The following is a 25042-nucleotide window of genomic DNA, read 5'->3' as shown; positions in this document are numbered from 1 at the left end:
CTTTCACCATATTGATTGTTACACTTTTCCCCATTTAAAACTATACGAGTGACACGTCTTGTGTATTCTAAAGTATTTGGTAATACTCACACCATCCCATTTGTCACCAACAACCATTAATCATTCAAAAAGTCACTTAAATCAACTTTCGTCCCTATTCTGAATCTTGGTTTGAACTTCAGAAGTTCATCTTGACCATAGCTGCGTTTCCTCCCAAAAATCATAAGGATAAATTGATCATGCGACTGATCCTAATATTACAATCTGTTTCACAAAAGCATCATAAAGTAGTACTTGAAAATCATTGTTGATCTACGAGTGTTCAGGAGTAATTATTATATCCCTACCTGCATTGCAAGAGTTCAAATATGAAGACCACCAGCAGATTACAGCTGTAACTGTTCAAGTGTAATCTCATGCAGAATGCATATACCAGGGGTCTGGAACCTTTTTTCAGCAAAGAGCCATTTCTGATTTTTTTATTTATCAAATGTATTTTTTCAAAGAGCCATTGGGGGTGCGTATATTACAAAACCTTTATTTATGAATAAACAAAACATTTATTTATGTTCATGCACAACTCAAAAATAAACAAATATAACGCATCACAATGAATGAACAAAGGGAATTTATAGATTTTTTTTCTTTTTGCCATCGCCACTAAAGAATGTTGTTTGAATTTACATACGCGAGGTTACCATAGAAATGTAAGTTGCTTGCCCTTTATTGGTGTCACGATTTAAGTTAAACAACAGCATCACATATGCACATTGGTTAAAAAGTCATTTTACTGTAAACTGAGTTCTAATTTATTTTGCTGTAGAAAATACAATAAAAAGAAAATTGTAATTGTATTTTCCATAGGAAACTGATTTCTAGTGACAGTTATAATTTTTTAAACTTTAAAATATTATTTAAGAGAGAGAGCTGGAGAGTCACATATTTTTGGTCAAAGAGCCACATGTGGCTCCCGAGCCATAGGTTCCCTACCTCTACCATATACTGTATATAAAACAGTAGCTTCTATGCATTGGACATTTAATTTTGATAACCTTATGTTCTTTAATCATCATCTTTAATCTAAAGATTTTTTTTTTCCAGAAGTCTGCATGTACACTGTGAAAAAAAGTTATTTCAACTTTAAAAAGTAAGTGCTCGTGCTGCCTTAAAATGTTAAGCTTACTTCACTTAAAAAGTGAAGATGTCTTAACTCTGGGAAAAGATGACAGGACGTAGTCTAAGTTTAGTTAACTTAAATAGATAAGTTGTTGTAATTAAGAATTTGTACACAAGTTTTTTTTTGTTTTAAAGCTCAGATGTTTAAAGTAGTTAAGTTATCTAATATATATGAGTTCAGCTGACTCTATTTTAGATCTAATAGTTTCAGTCAAGGGTGACATAGTGGTTCAGTGGTTAGCACTGTCGCCTCACTGCAAGAAGGTCGATAGATTCAAGTTGCGACTGGGCCAGTTGGCATTTCTGTGCGGAGTTTGCATGTTCTAAAGAAAAACTTTGCTATATACTGTAAGTTGTCAACACATTCAATCCAAATAAGTTAACTGAAAAACTAAAGTTGTAATAGCTAATTGGTGCAAACATTTTTTACAGTGTTGGTGCTTTATAGGACTGCTTATTCACAAGAGATGACTATAAGAAATTTAGAAAGTGTTCTTGCGTGATTTTGTTCGGTGACTTTTTAGAAAACACATGTGGAGTTGTTGCAACAAATGTTTGCAAACTTGAATGTACAATGTTTTTCTTTTCATTAAACAGTTGTATTTGTGTTCCTTAAAGGTCATATTTTTACTGAACTTTTTCTCGAGTCTGATATGTTTTTCATACTAATTAAGCATTTTTGCAGAAGTAGATAAATGCTTATTCAAAATTAATTTGAGCTATGCAGCAAGAAACTGAAATATATATAAGTATGTCTTAAGAGAGCCAAGATACATCATTATCGACAAATCCAGCCCATGCCTGCATGATTTCTTGAGTGTATTAGGCTTAAAGTTATGCTATTAGGACATTATATTAATAATAATAAGAAGAATTGTGGATGGTTTGAATTGGTGGGTGGAGCTAAATGTAGAAGCAGCTGGTAATCTTATGTGGGGGCGGAGTTAACCGCACCATTAAGTAATGTGATGACACATTCACAACGAGTCATTGAGCAAATTGGATTCAATATAAGCTGATTTTAGACAAAACAGTACGTTTTGACTAATACAAATTTCAACATGTTTTTATAGTGGCCTACAATGGTCTCTTACGTCAAACTATTCTTAGGACTTCTTAGTATATTACCCCTATACAAGCCATAGACCTATTGCAGTTGTTGTTATGAGTAGCCTGTGCTTGCTGAGCTTGTGAACTCATGGTCTGGCAGACATTAAAGGACAAGGCCAGGCGACACAGATCATATGTCTTCATGTCATCAGGGGGGTGATGGGGAAGATACTCCACGAGCTTCTCTTGTTCGGGGACATTAACATGAACGTCTGAAAAACATCACAGCGTTCATGACTGAACTCGGCGGTCAATAATTACCATTATTAGTTTTCCCCAAAGATGGACGCGCTTCCGAAGGAATTCAAGAGACGAACCCGCTGTGACAGTGCCGGTGAGTTCAAAAAGCGACCACTGACATGATTGAGTGTGAACAGAGAACACATGGCTATTGCTGAGACCATGCAGCATGAGCATTTTAGTATTTATTTTAATATAGTATTTTAGTTATTTTAATTTGGTCTTTTGCAGTATGCACATTTGACCATGAATATCACTTGGAGCAAAAGATAAACGATTAACTTGTTTATTTTAGTCAGTGCACAGAAGCACGTGGTCAAATCTGTGGTGTGTGTTTACAAGAACGTTGTCACGGAGTAATAGTTTCATATTTCAGTCAAAAGCAATAGCTGTGATGTGTGCCTCTATGTTTGTCTAAACGCTGCCTCAGACTTTAATATTTTTGAACCGATCATAAAGTGGTAGTTTTCTTAAAATGAATATTTGCTGTTAAGTTATTTGCCATCAGGCCATCTGAGTAAATACAATCTCGTTCATTACTTTATGGACGTGTGAAAAAAAAAATTAATAATGTTGTAATTCAGTGTTTCTCAACCATGTTCCTGGAGGACCACTAACACTGCATGTTTTGGATGTCTCCTTTGCTAATGAGATGTCTTCCTCTGTGCTAATGAACTGATAATCTGAATCGAGTGTGTTTGGTTAAGGAGACATGGAAAATGTGCAAAGCAGGTGGTCCCCCAGGAACGTGGTTGAGAAACACCTGTAGTAAATAATCTTCAGTTTTTTGCACAGATGAATTGTTTCACTTAATAAGACCTCTATATATCATCAGGAGCCACAGGTGTTACAGTTTTATTCAACTGCTTACACATATTTTCAAATCTTTACACAAATACAAGTTGTTGTTTATTTGCAGAATTAAGCACTGCATTCAACATATCACAAACATCTCAAAAGCAAATACTTGTCTCAAATTGCAAACACCTTTGCCATGACTTTACTTTTTAGATTCAAAACCTCTTTTTACTTGAGCTCTAATGAACATTTACAGTATTGAAAGGTAATAGCAGAGAGATTAAAGTATTATGCATAAATATTATGCTTAACCCAACAACAAGACATATCTTGCTGCAAGGATTTGTATAAATATGGTAAGAAGAAACATAAACCTTGTGACTATAGACAAAAACCAAACAAAATGTTGAAAAAGTGATCATTCTAAAGGAATGGATGGGGCGGTATAAGATTCTGAGTCTGATGGTATGATAACCTTGGTTAAAAATATCACAGTTTCACGGTACCACAGTATTGTGATTACTGCTCTAAAATATATTCTTTTTAAATATCTGGGTAAAAAACAAAAAAAAGAGCAGTAAACATGTCAGGCGAAATCATTCAAATGAATCATTGTCTTCTGCTTTCTTCATTTGTTTCAAAAACACTTTTCTTTACCATTTAAATGGCATATTTGAATATCTTTTTTGCTGGAGATATTCTTGTCCTAAAAAACAAACAAACAAACAAAAAATGTAAATAACAAAATTCTTACACATACCTTAGGAACGATATTACAGAAATTTTGGCAGTTTTAAACCCTTGACTTTTCCAAACCTTGAAATACCTTGAAAACGGTTATGGTCCCATGCCTAGGATGGTGTGTGTTTGTTGGTGGGTGAGGTGGTTGAATGTATTTTGTTGTATGTCTGTCTCTTCTTCAGTAAACAGCTTTATATTTTCACTCTGTTCAACATGCATGCCATAAACTACCATAAAATGTAAATATCCTTTCATACAATATAGCCAGAATGCCTTCTTACACTCAGCCGTACAGTATGGAAATCAGTATGAAGGTTGTACAGTATAATTATCTACCAGACTGTGACCAATAACGCTGAGCACCAAAGTAAATGGATGTATGAATTGGATATGTATACAGTGTGCACAGTATATTTATAGTATAGAATACCACATTATATTCTGAAATAGACTCACACTTAAACATTTACTCAAAGGAGAAGAACCTCAAAAATGACAATATTGCAACAGAAACGCTATGGTTACTAAAGTAATCCTCGGGGAACGGAAATGATATGTTCCTTCGCCACAATGATTGCCCCTTAGCTGTTAGCCGTGAAAGGCTCTTCAGCTTGAAAAGGATGCCTCAGCTTGGCACATGCAGCACTTATACAAGATTAATTGTAAGTAGCAACAGCTGTGCATGCTGACGCTGCCAACTCATTGGTATTTCATTGGCCCGATTGTGTACTCTTTCAGATGATTGGATTCTGATGAAATCCCTGTAGTGGAAGTTTCCACATAGCATTGAAGGTCCCCTCCCGAAGGGAAACTAAACTGTTAAACATTGACTTGTGGGATGCCCTGTTTTTAATGTTATTAGACAACTTTTTTATCTGGGCTTTAATGAAGTATTTTTAAATGTGAATCCTTCTAAAATTGTACAATTTGTATCAAAAGTAAACCTTAAAGCGTTTCAGATTTTTATCCTATATATTATTATTATTATTATGATTATTATTATTATGTATTTTATCTTGTGTATTATTTATTGCTGTTGATGACTTTTTGTTAGAATATTTTGATAATTATAGAAAAATGGTATTTATAAAATGTGGTAAGCTTGATCTGTTTTTGTTTTTTTTGCCATGACATAGCCGATGAAGCTGATATGGCAATCAACTCAAAATTCTCTCTCTCTCCATTCTGAAATAGCAGTCACGTGTAGGTTACAGCACGTGTACATTACAGTAGATGTATTTGCTCTCATTTCTATAGGTTTCAGTTATACCCACCACTGTATACCATGACTTTTCGCTAAGTAAATAATGTAAACGTCAAGATGCACATAAATTTTTATAAAACATATGTGCACAACTGAGTTGGATAAACATTAGGCCTGGGCAATTTAGACTAAAATCAAAATCTCGAATAATTGAACATTTTAACTCGATTATGATTAATGAACAATTATTTTATTCATTTATTTTATTGTTTTGCCCTTATACTCAACTGACAGGTTTTGGACAGTAAATATGCTCACATATTACAGGTGAGAGATTTTTTAAATGAAGGGTGCGCTACTTTATTCTAAAATAATTTAAGAAAACGCACTCAATCATACTAACCTGCACTTTTGGAAACAAAATGTATTTCATATCAAAAGTAGAACATAAGCAGTATCTCTTCTAAATAAAATAACTCTTGTATATGCTGTAATTAATATTTTAAACGGGGCATTTCTTGCATCTTCTGTAAACAAATATTTTAATGTAAATAATAATTTTAATGTAATGGATAAAATGCCATCTCAAAGCATCTCTGACGCAGCTGGCAATCACCACCAGTTTAGTGCAAAGTAAGCCGCAAGAATTGACCAGAGATCAAATTTGGCTGCAAAGTGGCCTCAGAAGAATAAGTCAGCCACAGACTGACAGATCAGACTGACGTGTCACGGTCATGTGACACGAAGGGAAAGTAATTTTAAAAAATCTTGGAAAAATTGGATTGATTATATATTCTGAATGTCGATTTCGATTACTTTCCCACTAATCACCCAGCCCTTATAAACGTTTTTATCCAAAAAGCAAAACTGTGTATAAACTATGATGGAAACACATTTACCAAAATGGTGATTTTGATCTCTTTGACTCATTGGATGGAAACTTTGCAAATGTTTCATGCGATATTACAGTTTTGAGGATAAGTTTAATTTGCATCTTGGAATGAAAACATCAGCTCACCAGTCTCCCATCAGTGACCACTCTTCTTATTTCTGTTCTTCATCGTTCTCCTCTTCCTTATCTTGCCCCTCTTTGAACTTCTCTTTCTCCTCCTCTTCTGTCCATCTCTTCAGCTCCCCTTACTCTACATTGTTTGCATGTAGCGTCATAATCTATAACTTGATGTTTGGCTCATTTATAGGCTTGTTCTAAAGCCAGGTTTATTATTTTTATTGTGTTTAAATAAGAAAATAAAGATGCTTCATCTTCGAAGTTTGTGCTATTTAAAGAATTATGTGTTGTGTTTTGCAAAAAGTGTTTTATAAAATTGATAACCTAAGTCAAAGGTTGAGATTTCGTGTATGGTTGTGCAGGTTTCTGTGAGGTTTTTGTGTAAAAAAGTGGAAAAAAAAACATACAAAACCAAACTTAATAACGAAAGTGAGAAAGAGATGTAAGATAAAAAGGAACTGTTTTACTGAAAAGGCAACAAATGTTTTGGTGTGACCTGAAGATGGCTGATATTAGGGGATTGCATATCACTTGAACAAAATGTTTGCTGTTTTTTAGTGGTAAATTTGATCATACACCTTATTCTTTGCGTTTATACCTTATGAAAAAAAACGTCATCATAATGAGTGGACAAATAGATAAAGATATTTGATATGTTGTTTTGAGTGATTCTGGGTCAATAAATGGAGTTGAACTTTAAACTTCATGGTTTGCTGCCAGTTAGTTTTTTTAAGGGTATAAAATTGTGCAAAAGTGCATAGACAAATTTATCAATGCAATTTTAAAAATTTGTCCTAACAAGTCTTTCTTTAGGCAAAGTTAAGAGATGGTTTAAAAGGCCACATTTGAACACACTCTTGTTAATAAAGATTATTTATGCTTGTCACAAAAGTTAAACAGTTTCTTAAATGTTCAATTTCCAGTTAATTTAGGGATTTTACAGTTAAAAGAGCATTAATGCTTATATTAAAAACATATATCTGAAGTGGTAACGAATACAGATTCTACCTCTTGAGGCCATGATATCAAATGACACATGTGATCGAGCAACCTGAATTCAGGCATATTCTCAGACGCTCTGTAAGTCTGTCTGTGCCCTATCTAATCTCATTTACCACATCCTCAGCAGGTGGCTAAAATGTGCTGTTTGCCAAAGTTGGTTGGTGCTAAATAGGTCATGAAGCAGAATGATTCGTTTGAAGTTAACAATGTTTATTTATGGTATCTTAGAGATGATATTTGTTATTTTGTATCAAATACAATATATATTGAAGTGGTATATTGTGTAGTTTGCTTGGAGAGTGTAAAATTATTGTATGTGTCCCACCACCTGTCAGGTAGGCCTGTCACAATAATCAATATATCGACATATCACAAAACATATGAAGTTCTTATCATTATGGATTCATTATAGTTAAATAAAAGCACTAGTGTATTTACGCTAAAGTAGTACAGTATTTAGTCTAAAATTACTTTTGTCAAAAATCTAACCTTTTTCCTAGTGTTTTTTTTAGCTTGCACTTTTTTGTTAACATTCATTATTTTCATTTGTTTAGGATATATGCTTCCATATTCTAATTCCACTTCCTATAAAAAAAAATCTCACTGAAAAAAATTATTCCGAGCTAATTCCTTGGATTTACTAAATGTTTTTAAATTACGTGGTTGTAAACAATTTATTTGGGCTGACATAACAAATTAAGTTGAACATTACTAAATTTAATTTGTTTGTTTAAAGTCAACCCATATAACTAGTTTGCAACAGTTTTGCAGAACTCTTTCAGCATACTGTATGTTTTTAGGTCATTGTAACTGATTAAACATGTTCTAACTTAATTTTATAAGTTACGTGAGCTGTTTTAAGTCAGTTCAACATAATATAAATTCAATGGACTCATAAGATAAGTTAATCTGATTCAGCTAAAAAAATTAAGGCAACCATAATTTTTTTACAGTGTATAATTATTGTAATTTTGACAATTTGCTTGTTTAAAGTCAACCCATATAAATTGTTTGTAACAGTTTTGCAGAACTAATTTTTTTCAGTGTGCCTTAAATATTTTAATTGAATCAAATTAACTTTTCTAGTCATCTCAACTTAAATCAGTCAAACTGACCAAAAATATTACGTTAAACTTTGTCTGTAACTTTGTATGTTAAGCTAAAAGAAATTGAAACCTCATTTACTTAAATTAAAGTACATAAAAGCATTTGTTGTCATCACTTTGTCATATATATTTTTACAGTGTAATTTTTTAATTCTCAAAATTACTATAATTATACACTGTAAAAAATCCTGGTTGCCTTAAATGTTTTAGCTGAATCAAATTAACCTTATGAGTCCATTGAACTTATATTATGTTAAACTGACTTAAAGCAGCTTATGTAACTTACAAAAATTAAGAACATAATTAACTTAGTTTAATCAGTTACAATGACCTAAAAACATATGCGGTCAGGACTAATTGATCTTATCGTTTTTTACAGTGTATAAAATATTTTTAAGAATAAAATATGTGTTGTTTAAAAGAGTGGACTAGATTTATGATGCTATTGTCATTGTATAATGAGTGGCATAAAATGGTATTAAAATGACAGTAATATTGTTTATCGCAATAAATTCTGGTGCAATATATCGTGCAACAAAAAATAGATATTGTGACAGGCCTACTGTCAGGCATAATTTTTTTTAAATAAATCATGATTTCATAAAACCTGGGGTTATTAAAAGTTAATATTACACACACACATTTGATTATTTTATTTGGAATGGCTAATACTAATTAAAACAACACAGCATCCAAATAATCACAGAGTCCATCATGAGAGTCCATCATGTTTCATAGTACAAGCAATGTGCAAATAAACACAATCACTGAATATCAAACACTCAGATCACCACTCAAGCTACGTGTTGTAGCCACACAATTTCAGAGCATTTGCTAATGGTTGATATTTTAGCTTTTTTTTCTGAATAGCACAAAACCAATGAGAATTGTTTTTCAACACGCGCACACACACACACACACACACACACACACACACACACACACACACACACACAGACACACACAGAGAAACAGAGAGAGATTCTTTCACTGTAAAACATATTGCTGCCTTAGATTTTTTAGTTGAATCAATTTAACTTGTCTAGTCATCTTAACCTCAATCAAACTGACTAAAAATATAAACTTAAACTTTGTATAGCTGAAAAAAATGTTTTTTAGAAACCTGATTAACTTATTAAAATAAGATAAAGCAACCTAAAAATATTTGTTGTTGATTTTTTTTGTCATTAAATTTTACAGTGTTTGAGTACACGTTAAAAAGTGATTAGTTACTTAACCTCTTAAGGCCCAAGGTGTTTTTACATGCATTTTTTATTTCTCTTTGCTATTTGGGCGTATTAGAATAAAAACCCAAGTATCATCTTTTGATACGATGTACTTTTAGAGAAAATGATGTCCATAGATGTGGACTCGTGGTCCGAATTTACATAAAACACTTTTTTTCTGATTTTTTTAATGCATATTTAACTTGCTTTGACTATCAGAGAGTAAAAACAATTTTTTTCCCCATTTTGGACAGTTAAAAATAGTGTTTGGGACATTTCATATGCTGCAAAACAGTTGCAGGATGACATTGTATGTCTGTAACAAACATATAAAACATTCAAAGTATTTTAAATAGCCACTTAAGAGCTAAAATGTGCTGTCCACGTATGTGGACACCCAAGCCCAAGGAGGTTAAAGCGAGTAATTTCCTTAAAAGCAACAAGTTGAAAAAAAAAGCTCCACAAAGATTATGTAAGTAAACCCATCATAACTTATCTCTTTTTACAGTGTCAGACTTATTTAGCACATCTGTTTTCAAATTCTCACTGTAATTATTACAATATTACATATTTGGTGCTTCATTAAGTCTATAAAATCTACAATTATATCCTGTATTGAATTTAGAAGACATGCTGGAGTCTGGAAGAGCAGATTTATTTTACTGTATGTCATTTTGCTGGATACAGAAAAGCTGAAGAAAAAAAACCCAAATATAATAAAGGTGTATTGGAAAAAAAGTGATTAGTTTACTTTTATTTCAAATAAAGCAAGTACAATTTGCATAAATATAAAAATTAAGTCAACTTAACAGTTCCAAGTTACAATGGGTTTACTTACATTATTTTTGTAAAGTCAACTTGTTGCTTTTAAGGCACTTGGTTTACTTGCTTTAAGTAACTAATCACTTTTTATAATGTACACACTAAAAAAATTAAATTTATTAAAAAAAACTATTTATTTTCAGTGCTCAATATAGAATTTCCTTGTAAATGTCATGCAAATTAATTTATCCATCCTACAAATTTGGAGAGATAAATAAATAAATCTACGAGTATATAAAAGTAACCAAAAACTCAGAGTGAATTACCTAAAATAAGTAATCTTGATTATTTCTGACTACAGCTTTCATTATATTCTATTCTAAAAGAGGACTTTTATGCATTCTAATTAAGACGCTGCTTGTTACCGTTTCTAAAACTATATACAGACAAATACCAGAAACAATCACATTTTCTGTTTATTTAGAAATGAGTATAACATTTGTCATCCACCCAGAAATGACAGACTCTGAGCCTTTAAAGGGTTAATTAAGTCAATTAGCCATTGGCAGCCAGTGTTTTGTCTCTCCAGTGTGCCAATCCTCTCTCTCCTCCCAGCTCCTCCCGCCTCAGTAAGTCAGGTGACCTGAGAAGGAACAGGGTTGATGGGAACTCAGCCATGTGTTCTCAGCGTCTAAACACACAGTGAGCAGCACAGACATGTCCACCCAACAGAAGGAGCTCACACAGACACCTTTGCTCAAGATATGGGTTCCCTGGATGAGTGGTTCACTAGGCCAGAGGAGAGGCTGTAAGTGAAGCCACGTCTTAATTCACCTGCCTTTCCTTCTCCATTACTTTTATTGGCTTTTTTTGTCCTCTAAAACTGTTGTTGTGTTCTGAGCATGGACCTCTTTGTAGATGATCAACCTGGGTGTTGTGAACTTCAGCCTTTTATTTGATAGCGTCCTCTTGAGCTTGAGTGTGAGCTTTGTTCAGTTCTGGAGTATTAAAGGAATAGTTCACCCAAAATTTTAAATGTATATTCACTACTTCCTCACCCTCAAGTGGTTCCAAACGTTTATGAGTTTCTTTCTTCTGTTGAACATGAAAGAAGACACCCTCATGAACCCTGATGACTTCCACAGTAGGAAAAACAAATGGTTTCCTGTTTTCAGCATTCTTCAAAATAAATTCTTTTGTGTTTAACAGAAGAAACTTATAAAGGTTTGAAACCAGTAAAGGGTGAGTAAATGATGAAAGAATCTTAACTGTTTAATGGACTAGCCCTTTAATTCAGCCCTGAATTCATGACTCAAGGGAATTTGCTTAATCTCTTAGTGGTTTTTATACACCTCTGTTTTCCATTTGCATTGTTTGAAAAACTTATCATACTCTGATATACAGTTTCCAGTCAGTGTGTTCCTATATGATCTTTTGAAAGCCTGTACTGTACCTACTACTTTTACATTTGGCAGATGCTTTTGTCCAAGTGACTTGCATAGGAAAATATACAGTGCAATATTTTGCTTTTCAGCAATATATATTGCTACAGTATATGAAATTGATCTTAGTAGATTGCAGTGATATTGTAGTGTTGTGCATCTGTAAAAATATAATAAAATAGATTAATATAAAAACAAAAGAGAAAAAAGGTACTTTTTGGAGGAACTCGTAGTATAATGAATATAAAAATATAACAAATATAAAACATAACACTTCTGTCTTCAATGAAATAGAAATAAATTGTTGTTAAATCTGTTAAAGTTGTTAAAACTTTAACACCACAATGGCTAAACTTAGCAGTTAAATAAAATCATCACATCTTTTTAACCCTTTAACTGCCCCACCAAGAAAATTTTTTTGGAACTCCTAATGCCGCTAGTTAACACACTCGGTGCATTTTGTTTCAATACAAAATAAAATATCAACCTCTACCAAATGGTAGATATGTTGGTTCATGGTGAAAGTACCGGAATTAGTACATATACTATGAAAATATGAAGTGTAAGACCAATTTATTTAAAAACATAATCAAAACAAATCACTGTTAAATACTAAATCATCTTTATTTTTTTGAAGTATGCCATAAAATATTTAAGATTCTTATTTAACATGTTTTCTTGTAGTTTTTTTTTTACAATAATGCAACAGGATTATGTTTGTTTGATTTTTGTTTGATTGTTGATTTTCAACAATTCTGTGTGTAAACCATTGTTTGAAACAGTCATTATGCAAATGACATTAGCAGTCATTATTTAAAACAGTCAAAGTATGGTCAACCATTTGGTAGAGCAGGCAGTTAAAGGGTTAAAAATTGTGCTGTCTGGTCACCTATAATCTTGACATTTTTATATGATCTTTATTTTCCTTTGAACTGTTTAAAGCCATTCATTATAATGTCAAATTTTTGCCGTAACGCTAAATAGATTGTTGATCATCTCTGTAATAGTTTTCAATACATTTGATTATCCTTTTAACTCTTTATTATTTTCACTCATTCAGATATTTTGTCAATCAGTTACACAACAATCCAAAATATACAGTTAAAGTCAGAATTATAAACCCACCTCTGAATTTTATTTTATTTCTTAATTATTTCCCAAATAATGTTTAACAGAGGAAGGGGATTTTCACAGTATGTCTGATAATATGTATGTTTTTGGAGAAAGTCTTATTTGTTTTATTTCGGCTAGAATAAAAACAGTTTTTATTTTTTTAACATCATTTTAAGGTCAAAATTATTAGCCCCTTTTAGCTATATATTTTTGATAGTCTACAGAACAAACCATCGTTATACAATAACTTGTCTAATTACCCTAACCTGCCTAGTTAACCTAATTAACCTAGTTAAGCCTTTAAATGTCACTTTAAGCTATAAGAAGTGTCTTGAAAAACATCTATTAAAATATTATTTACTGCCATCATGTCAAAGATAAAATAAATCAGTTATTAGAAATGAGTTATTAAAACTATTGTGTTAAGAAATGTGTTGAAAAGATCTCTCAGTTAAACAAATTGGAGAAAAAAATAAACAGGGGGCTAATAAATCTGACTTCAACTGTACATAGTGAAAAGCATAAGAGCTCCACACTATATGTGCTGATCTGGTTACAGAATCACATAGAAACCCTTTTCCTTAAATACTCAGACCAGGACAGAAAATCATCCAAGCAGGGGTGTTTGAAACAACAATAAGGATTTGCATGAGTGGAATGCTGCTGGATCTGAAGAGTTTGTGCCCTGTGGGGAGCAAGTTGTAATTTGAATAGAAGAGCCCAGATGGTAATAACCCCCTCATTTGTGGCTCTTAAAGTTAGTTTATGTCCTGTGGGGAACAAGAGGCAATTTGACTGGATAACTTTAGATAAGTGGGACAACTGAGAGACACCTGAAGTTGAGAGTTGGGTGAGAGACACCTGAAGTTACCAATATTGTTTTGATTATGTTTTTGTCTCTGTGGGAATGAGACCATTGTACCAGTTGCACTGAGATGTTTCAAATGATATCAAACATGGTTAAAATCACTTGCATTTATACAGAACATTGATCTGAGTGAGAATGAGAGGAGAATGGGTGAAGGGACAGAAGTAGGGAAGACTGACCCAATGTAAATGAAGGAATGGGGGAGCAAGCCTTGCCACAGTTTCACTAAGCTAAGTGTGGAGGCAAATGTCTGTGTGTAAAATTAATGTTTTGTCCATTTGTGGAAGTGTGAGGTGTCAAAACCTTACAATAGTTCACCCAAAACCAAATATTCTGTCGTTTATTCACACTTCTCTTGTTCCAAACTTGCTTGGCTTTCTTCTGTTAAACACAGTCAAAAAATTCTGAGAAAGCTGGAAATTGTAGTTGTTTTTCCTGTTATGGAAGTCATAGATTATTTCTTTAAAATATCTTCTTTAGTATAAACGGCAAAAGTAAGTCCAAGGCACTCGAAAAATGTGAAAATATTAGAAAGCCTTCATTGACATGGCTGAGGCTTTTTAATATTTGTAAGGCTTTTTAATATTTGTCCACATTTTTCGAGTCCCCTGGACTTACTATTGCTTTGGATTCTGATGAATCCCTTACCCAAAAAGCACAGACACATAAATTAAGCTACCCCTGAGCACTTTTTGTTTGATTTTGGATTTATATCATCTTTAGTGTTCAACAGAATAAAGAAACTCATAAAGATCTAATGCTATTAAGCGACAGGACAGTACTTTTTTTTTTTAATCCTTCTCTTTCTCTCTGATAAAACTCACTGTATCAGATTGATTCGTGTGTCGAGATGCATATAGAACATATTTAACCTTGAAGTGAATGCAACTTATTTGAACTGTTTTGTTCATGTTTTCTATTTGTTTGCAGCTTCACGGCCCCAGTTTACAAACTGTCCCACAATGATTGTGATGGTTGGACTACCAGCGAGGGGAAAGACCTACATCTCCAAAAAGTTGACCCGGTATCTAAATTGGATTGGAGTCCCAACTCAAGGTAATGGATCAGCAATTTAATGGCAAGAAATTGGTTTTGTGACTATGTTATAGTTTTTGTGTGTTTATTGTATTAAATGTCAATTTATATAACTTGCTGCAATGTGGTTAGTATGTTTCTAACTGGTTCTGTGCATTAAATATAATTGCACTTGTTAGGGATATGGTCATTTCCTAGAAGAACAATGCAAAGATTCATTAGGGCTGTGGAAGCATCTAGAACATGGGTCTCATACTAGATTCCTGGAAGACCGCAGCTCTACACAGTTTTGCTTCAACCCTAATCAAACTAATCAAGGTGTTCAAGACTACTATAGACTATTAAGCAGGTGCGAGTTGGGGCTAAACTGATCAGAGCTGTGGCCCTTAAGGAATTGGTTTTGAGACATTGGTCTAGGTCTTATTTTTACTTATAAATTTACCACTAATTGATCTGAACCCCATTTGAAGGTCTTAAGATATGCTAGAGTGGATTTTAAAGAAATAATCAATAAATATAAATTAATTTAATATATTAAATTGTAAATCTTTTAGTAAAACGTTCCTCTGTATCTTTGCTTTTATTATTTGGCAACAACTCTGGAGAGTCTTTCCCCTATTTAGCGCTATTATCTTAGCTGTTTTTAAACGTAAAATATATATATATATATATATATATATATATATATATATATATATATATATATATATATATATATATATATATATATATATATATATATATATATATATATATATATATATATATATATATATATATATATATATATATATATATATATATATATACACCATATTAGGTAGCCTGCTTTGTTAGATGTGCAATCTTCATGACATAAATTATAAAAAAAATAAAGCTTCTTTATTTTGGTCTCCTGTCAAGACAAGATCTAAAACGGTAGGGATTAAGCCAAAAGAAGGTTGTACAACTCTTAGTTTTACCCACAATTTTACTTCCTCTTTCTTAGATTTTACTCCCTGGAGTGTCTGACATCATGTACCTCACTCAGCACATGCATTAGGGCTTCCCCCACCGTAATACACAAAAAACACTGATTGCCATAAAACTCGTTAATGGCAGGGAAAGAGTTAAACTAAATCATTTATTGATTTGACGCACAGCATAATACCAGCCATACATGTTAAGCAAAAATAATCCTTCAATTCGATCACGTCCAGCAGCCGTCAACCTTGAACCAATCTACATCATTGTAAGCTGCTTGCTTTTCTGTCTTTCATTGCTTCGTTTGTTAGATGTTTGCAGTCTGAAGCGCGTCAAACGCATGAACCGCCCAAATGGTCATTCCCTGTCAAAAAAAAGTGTCATTCCCTCGATTTAGATGTCTGATTGCATCTTTGCATTGACTTCACATGTAAATTACTCATGCTTGACGCTTCATCCGTGTCTGCTTACTGCATAGGATGCAGAACAATTTCCCCTCACTTTGATGTAATGTTTGGATTGTGGGGGCACAGGTGAGATGTCATTTTTCGAGAGATAATTAAATGCATCACGTGCGCTGCATATGCAATGTCTGTAAGTCATGCAAAACAATTAATTGCAAACTGAAGTAAATATAATTTAATTATATGGTTTGGAATTGTATGTTTTATGTGATTTATTTTGTGTTTAAATTAAGAATTTTGCAGGGTCGCAAAAATGTTCATCTTTTTGTTAATTTTACGTTGGATTCAGCCATCGCAAAATCGCGCAAAACTAGGGGGTGTGAAATATAAATATGATAAATGATACAACTTTAACCTGCATATATATATATATATATATATATATATATATATAAATATATAAATAAAAGTCAGCTTGTGGCAAGTGGTTATATATAGCCCAAATCTGTGGGAAAAACTGCATACTTGGCAACTCTGTCTATGGAATACATCTTTACATCGAGTTTGACATGGTGGTTTAAGAAAAAAATATATACACCTCATCAGTTCAGGTTAAAATCATTTTTACCAAACATAATTCAGAAATGTATTAACTGCTGCAATAAAAATGCAATGATGGGCTATGAGTATTTGCTCACTTATAGGCAAACAGAAACTCTTTTGTTTTTGTTCTTTTGCGTGTGTTTTTTTTTTTTTTTTGCTAACAATTTTTTTCTGCCATTGTATGCAGTCTTTAATTTGGGTCAGTATCGAAGAGAAGTTGTGCAGACATACAAGAACTATGAATTTTTCCGTCCGGACAATGAGGAGGCCATGACAATCCGCAGGTAAATTCACTAGATCTATTAGATTAGTTTGATTAACATGTAAGTTACATGTCCTTGTGTGAAAACTAAATTAGTTTTACATATTTGTGTCAGATCCTGTGCCGCAAGTGCTCTCAAGGACATCGGCAATTACTTTGCCAAGGAGCAGGGACAAGTAGCAGTGAGTCAAGAATGTAATGTCTGTCTGTCCAAGCTATGAATCCAACTGTCTGAATTTTCACCCAACATAACATTTTTATCAGCTTAGTTTGAGATTAAGTATTCTCGATGAGTCAACCAGTCATTAAGGGTGTATTGGAACTAAATGTGCAAGCAATGTGCAAAAGTGTGAACACACCCTTAGTGGCAAACCAATCTGTGACATTTACTCTTCAAAGGTGTTTGATGCTACCAACACTACAAGGGACAGAAGAGGGGTCATCATCAGTTTTGCAAAGGAAAGGGGCTACAAGGCAGGTTTTTGCATATTAAACTTGAGTCTGCCTCACATTTTTTCACATCGTCTTCAATGTAATGATTCATGGTATGCTATTAAAAACTAGCCTTAAAATACACTTGTCAAATAAGAGTTGTGGTGAAAAAATCTTTCAAGAAATCGGTTCTGAAATTTTTAAAGTACATCACTAGTTTGAGAATTTTAGATTTTTTTGAGAATTTCGATAGAGCTGTGGTGAAAAATCATTCAAGAAATCAATTCCGCATCAATTTGGAGATATTCAAAATTTTCTCAAATGGATTGTAAGCATAGTTGTTAGCAGCAGATGGTGCTGTATACAAACAGTGTTCATTTAGCAATCTGTGTTTACATTAAATTTGTGACATGAAAAAGCCAATTTACAGTAAATGACTCAGCCCAAGTGCTCTTCCTCATTAGCATTTGAGTGTACAGTTAATAAATAGCCTATAGCGCCATCTGCTGTTAAAAATGAAGCTCAAAACCAATTCAAGGGAAAATAGCAATGTATTTTTAAAAAATCTCCGAAATTGCTTGAATAGCTAGTAATATTAAAGGTATTTTCAATTATTTTGTAGTGAGCTAGATTTGAATTCCCAAAATAGCAGTTTTATTAGTATTTTAAAGACAGCTTAATGTCAGATATGATTAGTTTCATGTTTTCTTGTCCACTACTTGTATTATTGAGCTATTGTTCAGTTTTTGCAACAGGTTGTGTAGTGTGTACACATTCTTTGATGCAACACTGCGTGTGAAGCATTAGGAAAAGTGAGTCAAAATTATGTTTACGTTATGTATCAAGAAAACCTTTCATAAAATCGTTTATGTCCAGGTCTTTTTCATTGAGTCGATTTGTGACGACCCAGAAATTATCGAGGCAAATATAATGGTAAGTTTAGAGTTATTAACCAATTACAAAACATTTCAGAAGATTTTTCAGATATTTCAGAGTTGACTTAATTGTTTTTATTATCTATTTTGTTTTATTAAATGGATTTTGACAGCAAGTAAAACTGAGCAGCCCAGATTATGAAAACTACGACAAAGAAGAAGCGTTGGTGGACTTTCTGAAGCGCATTGATTGTTACAAAGTTTCATATGTGCCCCTGGATGATGAAAAAGACAGGTACACTGCTACCGACTTCTCAAATAAGTTACAGTAATAACTTTGTATAAAACAACTAAATTTGTATAAAACAACAACAACATTGTACTACATTTATTCCCCCCTCTCTATTTATTTCCTCCTCTTTTGCCTGTCCATCTGTTTTATAGTCACCTTTCCTACATTAAGATCTTCAATGTGGGATCCAGGTACCTCGTGAACCGGGTTCAGGATCATATTCAGAGTCGTATAGTGTATTACCTCATGAACATCCATGTCACACCGCGATCCATTTACCTCAGCCGCCATGGAGAGAGTGAGCTCAACCTGCTGGGAAGAATTGGTGGAGACTCAGGCCTCTCTTCACAAGGCCAGAAGGTGATTTATATCATCATTATACAACTTGATATTCTTTCAAACATCTCAAAAATGTTTTTAGTAAACATGTTCTTAACTTATACAACTGTGTTGTTTGTTTATCACTTTCCTGAAATTTGACCCATAAGAGCATTTGCTAAAATAGTGCTGCCCCACCACAAATACGCAATGCATTGTGCACTTTCATCAGTGCTAAAATTCATGAAATGAGTATTGGTAGACTGTTGTAGTTGCGCATCAATAATGGGTTTCATCCCAGGTAGCACATGAATTGGTAAAATGTGTGGCTTAAACGGTTCTTGTGTGCCTTGAAAGTTGTGTTCTAAAGCCTCTGTCAAATCCATAAATCTATCTGAAATATACATTTGAACATACATTTTTACATTTGAAATAGGAAAAAGTAAAATTCATCTGCATTTTCATTGGTTACGCTTTTATAGTATTTTATAATATTCATTATTTTTACACCCATTATAGAGGCAACTTGACTTTAATAAATGAAGTGGTAATTAGCTGCTTACGCAAATCATGAAAACCGCTTTGAATAACATTGCTCTCAGTCTAAATCAGTGTTTCTCAATCATTTCTGGAGGACCACCAGCTCTGCACATTTTCCATCTCTCCATAAACAAACACACCTGATTCAGATCATCAGCTTATTAGCAGAGACTGACCTGAAATGGGTGTGACAGACAATGGGAACATCCAAAACATGCAGTGCTGGTGGTCGTCCAGAAACTTGGTTGAGAACCACTGGTCTAAATGACATCACATCAATTAAATTTTCAATTTTACTTCTTACTGAAGTCAGAATGATTAGCCCCCAATTTAATTTTTTTTTTTTTTTTTTTTTTTGAATATTTCCCAAATTATGTTAATCAGAGCAAGGAAATTTTCATAGTATGTTTGATAATATTTTGTCTTCTGGAGAAAGTCTCATTGTTTTATTTCGGCTAGAATAAAAGCAATTTTGTATTTTTTTTAAAACCATTTTAAGGTCAAAATTATTTGCTCCTTTAAGCTATGTTTTTTCTGATAGTCTACAGAACAAACCATCATTATACATTGCCTAATTACCCTAACCTGCCTAGTTAACCTAATTAACCTAGTTAAGCCTTTAAATGTCATTTTAAGCTGTTTAGAAGTGTCTTGAAAAACATCTAGTAAAATATTATTTACTGTCATCATGGCAAAGATAAAATAAATCAGTTATTAGACGTGAGTTATTAAAATTATTATGTTCATAAATTTGTTGAAAAAATCTTCTCTCCGTTAAACAAAAATTGGGGAAAAAATAAACAGGGGGGCTAATAATTCTGACTTCAACTGTAAATATTTCCTCAACTCAAGTTAAGTCAGTTGTGAAACACATAAAGTAGAATAGGGGGATGTCTGATTAGAAGATTTGAGTAGTGGTTTTGACACCCTTTGAGCAAAAACAGCAGATCAGCACTTTGCAAATTACCAACCTTTGGAAAGAACGTTAAGTACAAATTCAAAGACATTCATATAACAAATGTCAAAAGTCAAGTTACAGAAAAGTAAGACTATGTCTATGTAATGTTGATACAGAACAGGAAAAGGAAACATGTTTTTAATAATCTAGGAAATATACAAGCTTCTATAGTAATATGACTATGATTAATAGTACATTCATAATTATAAAGATTATTTATTAATAAATAAATATTTAAGAAATTAAGAAATTTTTATACACCAAGATGGAAGACCAAAGAATAAAAAGAATTATTCATTCATTCATTCATTTTCTTTTCAGCTTAGTCCCTTTATTAATCTGGGGTCGCCACTGCGGAATGAACCGGCAACTTATCCAGCACGTTTTTACACAGCGGATGCCCTTCCAGCTGCAACCCATCTCTGGGAAACATCCACACACACGCACTCATTCACACTCATGCACTACGGACAATTTAGCCTACGCAATTCACCTGTAGCACATGTCTTTGGACTGTGGGGGAAACCGGAGCACCCGGAGGAAACCCACACGAACCAGGGAGAACATGCAAACTCCACACAGAAATGCCAACTGACCCATCCGAAGCTCGAACCAGCGACCTTCTTGCTGTGAGGCGACAGCACTACCTACTGCGCCACTGCGTCACTAAAAAGAGTTAATGAATTTGAAATGAATCTAAATTAAGACTAAGCCATGTTCTTTCACCATTTGTTTTCAATCTTTCCATTTTAACACAGACTTCTCTGTCTTATTGGTCAGTATGCTAAGGCCCTCTCAGAGTTCATCAGGGGTCAATCCATCAAGGACCTGAAGGTGTGGACGAGCCACATGAAAAGAACCATACAGACAGCAGAGGCATTGGGCGTCCCATATGAACAGTGGAAGGCACTGAATGAAATCGATGCTGTAAGCTATTCATCCTCCGTGTTAAAGCTGTATGCACACAAAAATGTGACATTAAGTTTTGTTTTTTAATTGACATTATAAGGGTGTTTGTGAGGAAATGACATACGAGGAGATTCAGGAAGCCCATCCTGAAGAGTTTGCCTTAAGAGACCAGGATAAGTACCGTTACCGATATCCAAAGGGTGAGGTGAGTCCTGTGCACATCACAAGTTATTTTGTGTGAAAAATGATAGTAAATCAAAATTAGATGACAACCTACAAATTCCTAAATTTTGAGGTTTAGCCATGTTTGAAGTAAAAATAGCGTTTTAAAATCATGTTTCATTAATTACATTTATTCTGAAGTTTTTTTTTTTTTTGGTCACTTTAAATTTATACTCTATTTATCAATTAATTTAATCTTTATTTTTTCCCATTCCTTTTGTTATTAAGCTATTTTTTCAGCTCTATTTTAATTCTTTCATGCTCATCAACTGACAGTCACTTAAGTCAAATACATTCAAACAATGTGCCTTAATTGAGGCTAACATGTCAGTATAATATACATTTTAGGAGCTTTGGCTTAAAAAAAAACACTTAAAAGACCTGGGTGTTAAACTAGGCAATAGAAAAAAGTAATGTTTGTAAAACTACTATCTATCTAATAATAGGGAGCACTTCACAGCCACACAAATAGTAGGTACCTCATTTTTTCCAAAACCTTAGGTAAATTATTCAGTGTAGTTTTCATAGTGCTTATTAAATTCCTGAAAATGTATGTTCAAGCTTAAATAAATGTTATATAATGCAAAGCTCATCAGCAGCCTGTTTCATTATATTATACAGTAGGTCATGGAAAGGTAGCTTTTTATTCAGTAAAATGTCAGAGAATTTAATATTTGGTTTAGATACCCTGTATTTATTTTACAAAAACAGTGTTTTTCTAGCATGATATAACTGCAACTGAAATTTCTTTCTTAGATTTAAAAAAAATCTTCTGTTTATAAATGATCTAATTTTGATCTCCACTGTATATGTAAATATGTCATTTTCTGTTTGCTGCAGTCATATGAGGACCTGGTGCACCGTCTAGAGCCAGTCATAATGGAGCTTGAGAGACAGGAGAATGTGCTGGTCATCTGCCATCAGGCAGTCATGCGTTGTCTGCTGGCCTACTTTCTGGACAAAAGTGCAGGTCTTAATCAAACTTATTCACTGTTAATGTGAAGGCATCATTTCTGCAAAGAAAGTATACATCTCTGATTTCTCCACAGAGAGTCTTCCATATCTGAAGTGTCCTCTGCACACTGTTCTCAAACTGACTCCATTAGCTTATGGTGAGTCCTGCACATGTATACTATGGAAAGGAGCATGATATGAAGTTGCATTATTTTAGAGATGCTGAAATACGTTTTCCATCTAAGAGATCTTCTCTGTCTATATGGAAGACAAAAAGTTTATTCAAGATGGCATGAACCCATATTGTAACTAGTTACATTTTCCATCTTGATTGTATGCAACAGGAATACAACATCATATTATATTATCCATTCATTCATTCATTCATTCATTCATTTTCCTTCGGCATAGAGGAATGAACCACTAACTATTGAAACACCCGTACACTCATTCACACATACACTACGGCCAATTTAGTTCATTCAATTCACTTATAGCGCATGTCTTTTGACTGTGGGGGAAACCGGAGTACCCGGAGGAAACCCACGTAACATGCAAACTCCACACAGAAATGCACACTGAACTGGCCCAGCTGGGACTCGAAACGGCGACTTTGTTAACCACTGATCTACTGTGCTGCCATTATATTATTTAATCTATTAAAATTATAATTATCTCATACTATGTTTAGTATTTGATCCTTTTTGCACTATAAATGAGAAGTTTCATGCACTTTTGAGCTTTCAATGTATTTTTTACATGTTGTTTTGTGTCTTCCTTGCAGGATGTAAAGTGGAGTCCTTCTATTTAAACATCCAAGCGGTGAACACTCACAGAGACAAACCCACTGTAAGTAAAGAAACCCTCTGTAGAGAAGATTTATCAGTGTCTGATGAGTGTCTAATGTGATTTGTATTATTATTTTTGTTTTGCTTTGCAGAATGTGAAAATCACAAGACAACCAGAGGAAGCTCTCACGACTGTACCTGAACATCTATAATCACAACAACAAAAAATCTTGCCATTTTGCACAATTAGGTGACATGTAAAGTATATATTGTCTTAATAGATAACAATGTGTGATGAAGAATTTTAAAGAACATAAGCATTTGTTTTAAATAAGATTATCAAGAATTACAAACAGACTGGGATCCAAATGAGACCACATCTGGGACTTTTATTTTTTTTTTAACTGAGCAATGGAAAACAAAAATATGGAAGCAAAAAAGGAAGATCTAACATTGAAACATTGTGAAACCAAACGCTGGATAAATTGGCATGTTGAATAAAATAATGCCATTAAAACTTTTGTTTTATATTACAAAATGGAGGTCTGTATTTTTGCATTGTGTTTTACCAAGTATCTGCACGTGGGAATGTTGATAAGATGGTTGCCTTGCAAATTATGGAGTGGAAATGTTGGTACTGTTTAACTATGAATGAGGGAATAACTAAAGAATGGGAATTATTTGACTTGTTTTCAAGTTTGGTTAGCACAGGTAGAATCGTAAATTTTGGAATCGCCTTGGGTTTTATTAATTTGCGCATTTTAATTGCATGTTCAAAACTAGTTGGTAATACTATTTTATGTATTTTTAAAGTACAGTGTAAAGCTTGTTCAGTTTGTTTTCAGTACTAAGAACAGCAACCAAACAAATAAATAAGTATTAGTCATTGCAGTTTCACGTGAGCATTCATAAGCTATTTTGCTACTCACAATAAAAAAAAACATTCGGTAACACTTTATAATAACTACACACTATGAATAAATACCAAGCATAAATAGTCCTCACTTTAGATTCAGTCACAAAATGGCATAAAGTTGAGTTAATAAAGCATTTATTAACATGCATAGTAACCATTACTATATGCCTGAATAATAAAAATTATAAATGTTAATTTCAATAGTTTATTAATCATTTACTAACTCTTTCTGAATAATTTTAACAACCACCAACTACTCTTAAATACAAATGGTTTGTAAATAATGCACTAATTAATTTAGTAATGAAAAATAAATCATTAACAAAGTATGAAAGTACAATTATTAAGCACATTATAAATGTGGTTGTAAGTCAAGAATACAGCATTTGTAGCTGCAGGTATAAACTGCTTTCTAATGCTTATTAATGTAGAGTTAATGCTTAACCGATAATGAATTCACTATTTGGTAGTGCTTAATAAATGGTTAATAGTGTGTAGTTATTATAAAGTGTTACCAAACATTCTTCTGCAATTGAAAACTCTACAGCAAAGAGATGTTTGGTAACACTTTACAATGACACTACGTGAATAATGATGCATTAATATGTAAACTAAACATTACTGATGAGACTGAAATGTTGTCATTATGAAATGTGAAACAATGATGAGTTAAGGCATGCTCTAATCATGAACTAACTTTAACAACAACATGAGTCACAACAGTTCACAGTAAATAATGGTTACCTTAATTACTTGTTAGTACATGTTGTTAAT

The 25042-nt window shown here is 33.1% G+C and overlaps 1 protein-coding gene across 2 annotated transcripts; it reads left to right on the top strand.

Annotated features, from left to right (window-relative positions):
* Window positions 1-2417: 2417 nt before the first annotated feature.
* On the top strand, window positions 2418-23890 carry pfkfb1 (6-phosphofructo-2-kinase/fructose-2,6-biphosphatase 1). Of its 2 annotated transcripts, none has more exons than XM_056449468.1 (14): window positions 2418-2620; window positions 14728-14853; window positions 16990-17086; window positions 17180-17246; window positions 17464-17538; window positions 18373-18429; window positions 18545-18666; window positions 18816-19023; window positions 21260-21406; window positions 21489-21593; window positions 22451-22580; window positions 22660-22722; window positions 23349-23413; window positions 23505-23890. In XM_056449468.1, the coding sequence occupies exons 1-14, from the start codon at window positions 2569-2571 to the stop codon at window positions 23562-23564; spliced, it is 1374 nt and encodes a 457-aa protein (XP_056305443.1). In that variant the 5' UTR covers window positions 2418-2568; the 3' UTR covers window positions 23565-23890. The 2 variants fall into 2 exon arrangements, with proteins under 2 accessions (XP_056305443.1, XP_056305442.1); XM_056449467.1 differs by lacking the exon at window positions 2418-2620 and adding an exon at window positions 11047-11182.
* The last annotated feature ends 1152 nt before the right edge of the window (window positions 23891-25042 follow it).

This window comes from Danio aesculapii, chromosome 23 (genome assembly GCF_903798145.1).
Source record: "Danio aesculapii chromosome 23, fDanAes4.1, whole genome shotgun sequence".
In the NCBI taxonomy this organism is placed as follows: Eukaryota; Metazoa; Chordata; class Actinopteri; order Cypriniformes; family Danionidae; genus Danio; species Danio aesculapii.
The sequence above is the reverse complement of the archived record's forward strand: the minus strand, read 5'-3'. Positions and strand labels throughout refer to the sequence as shown.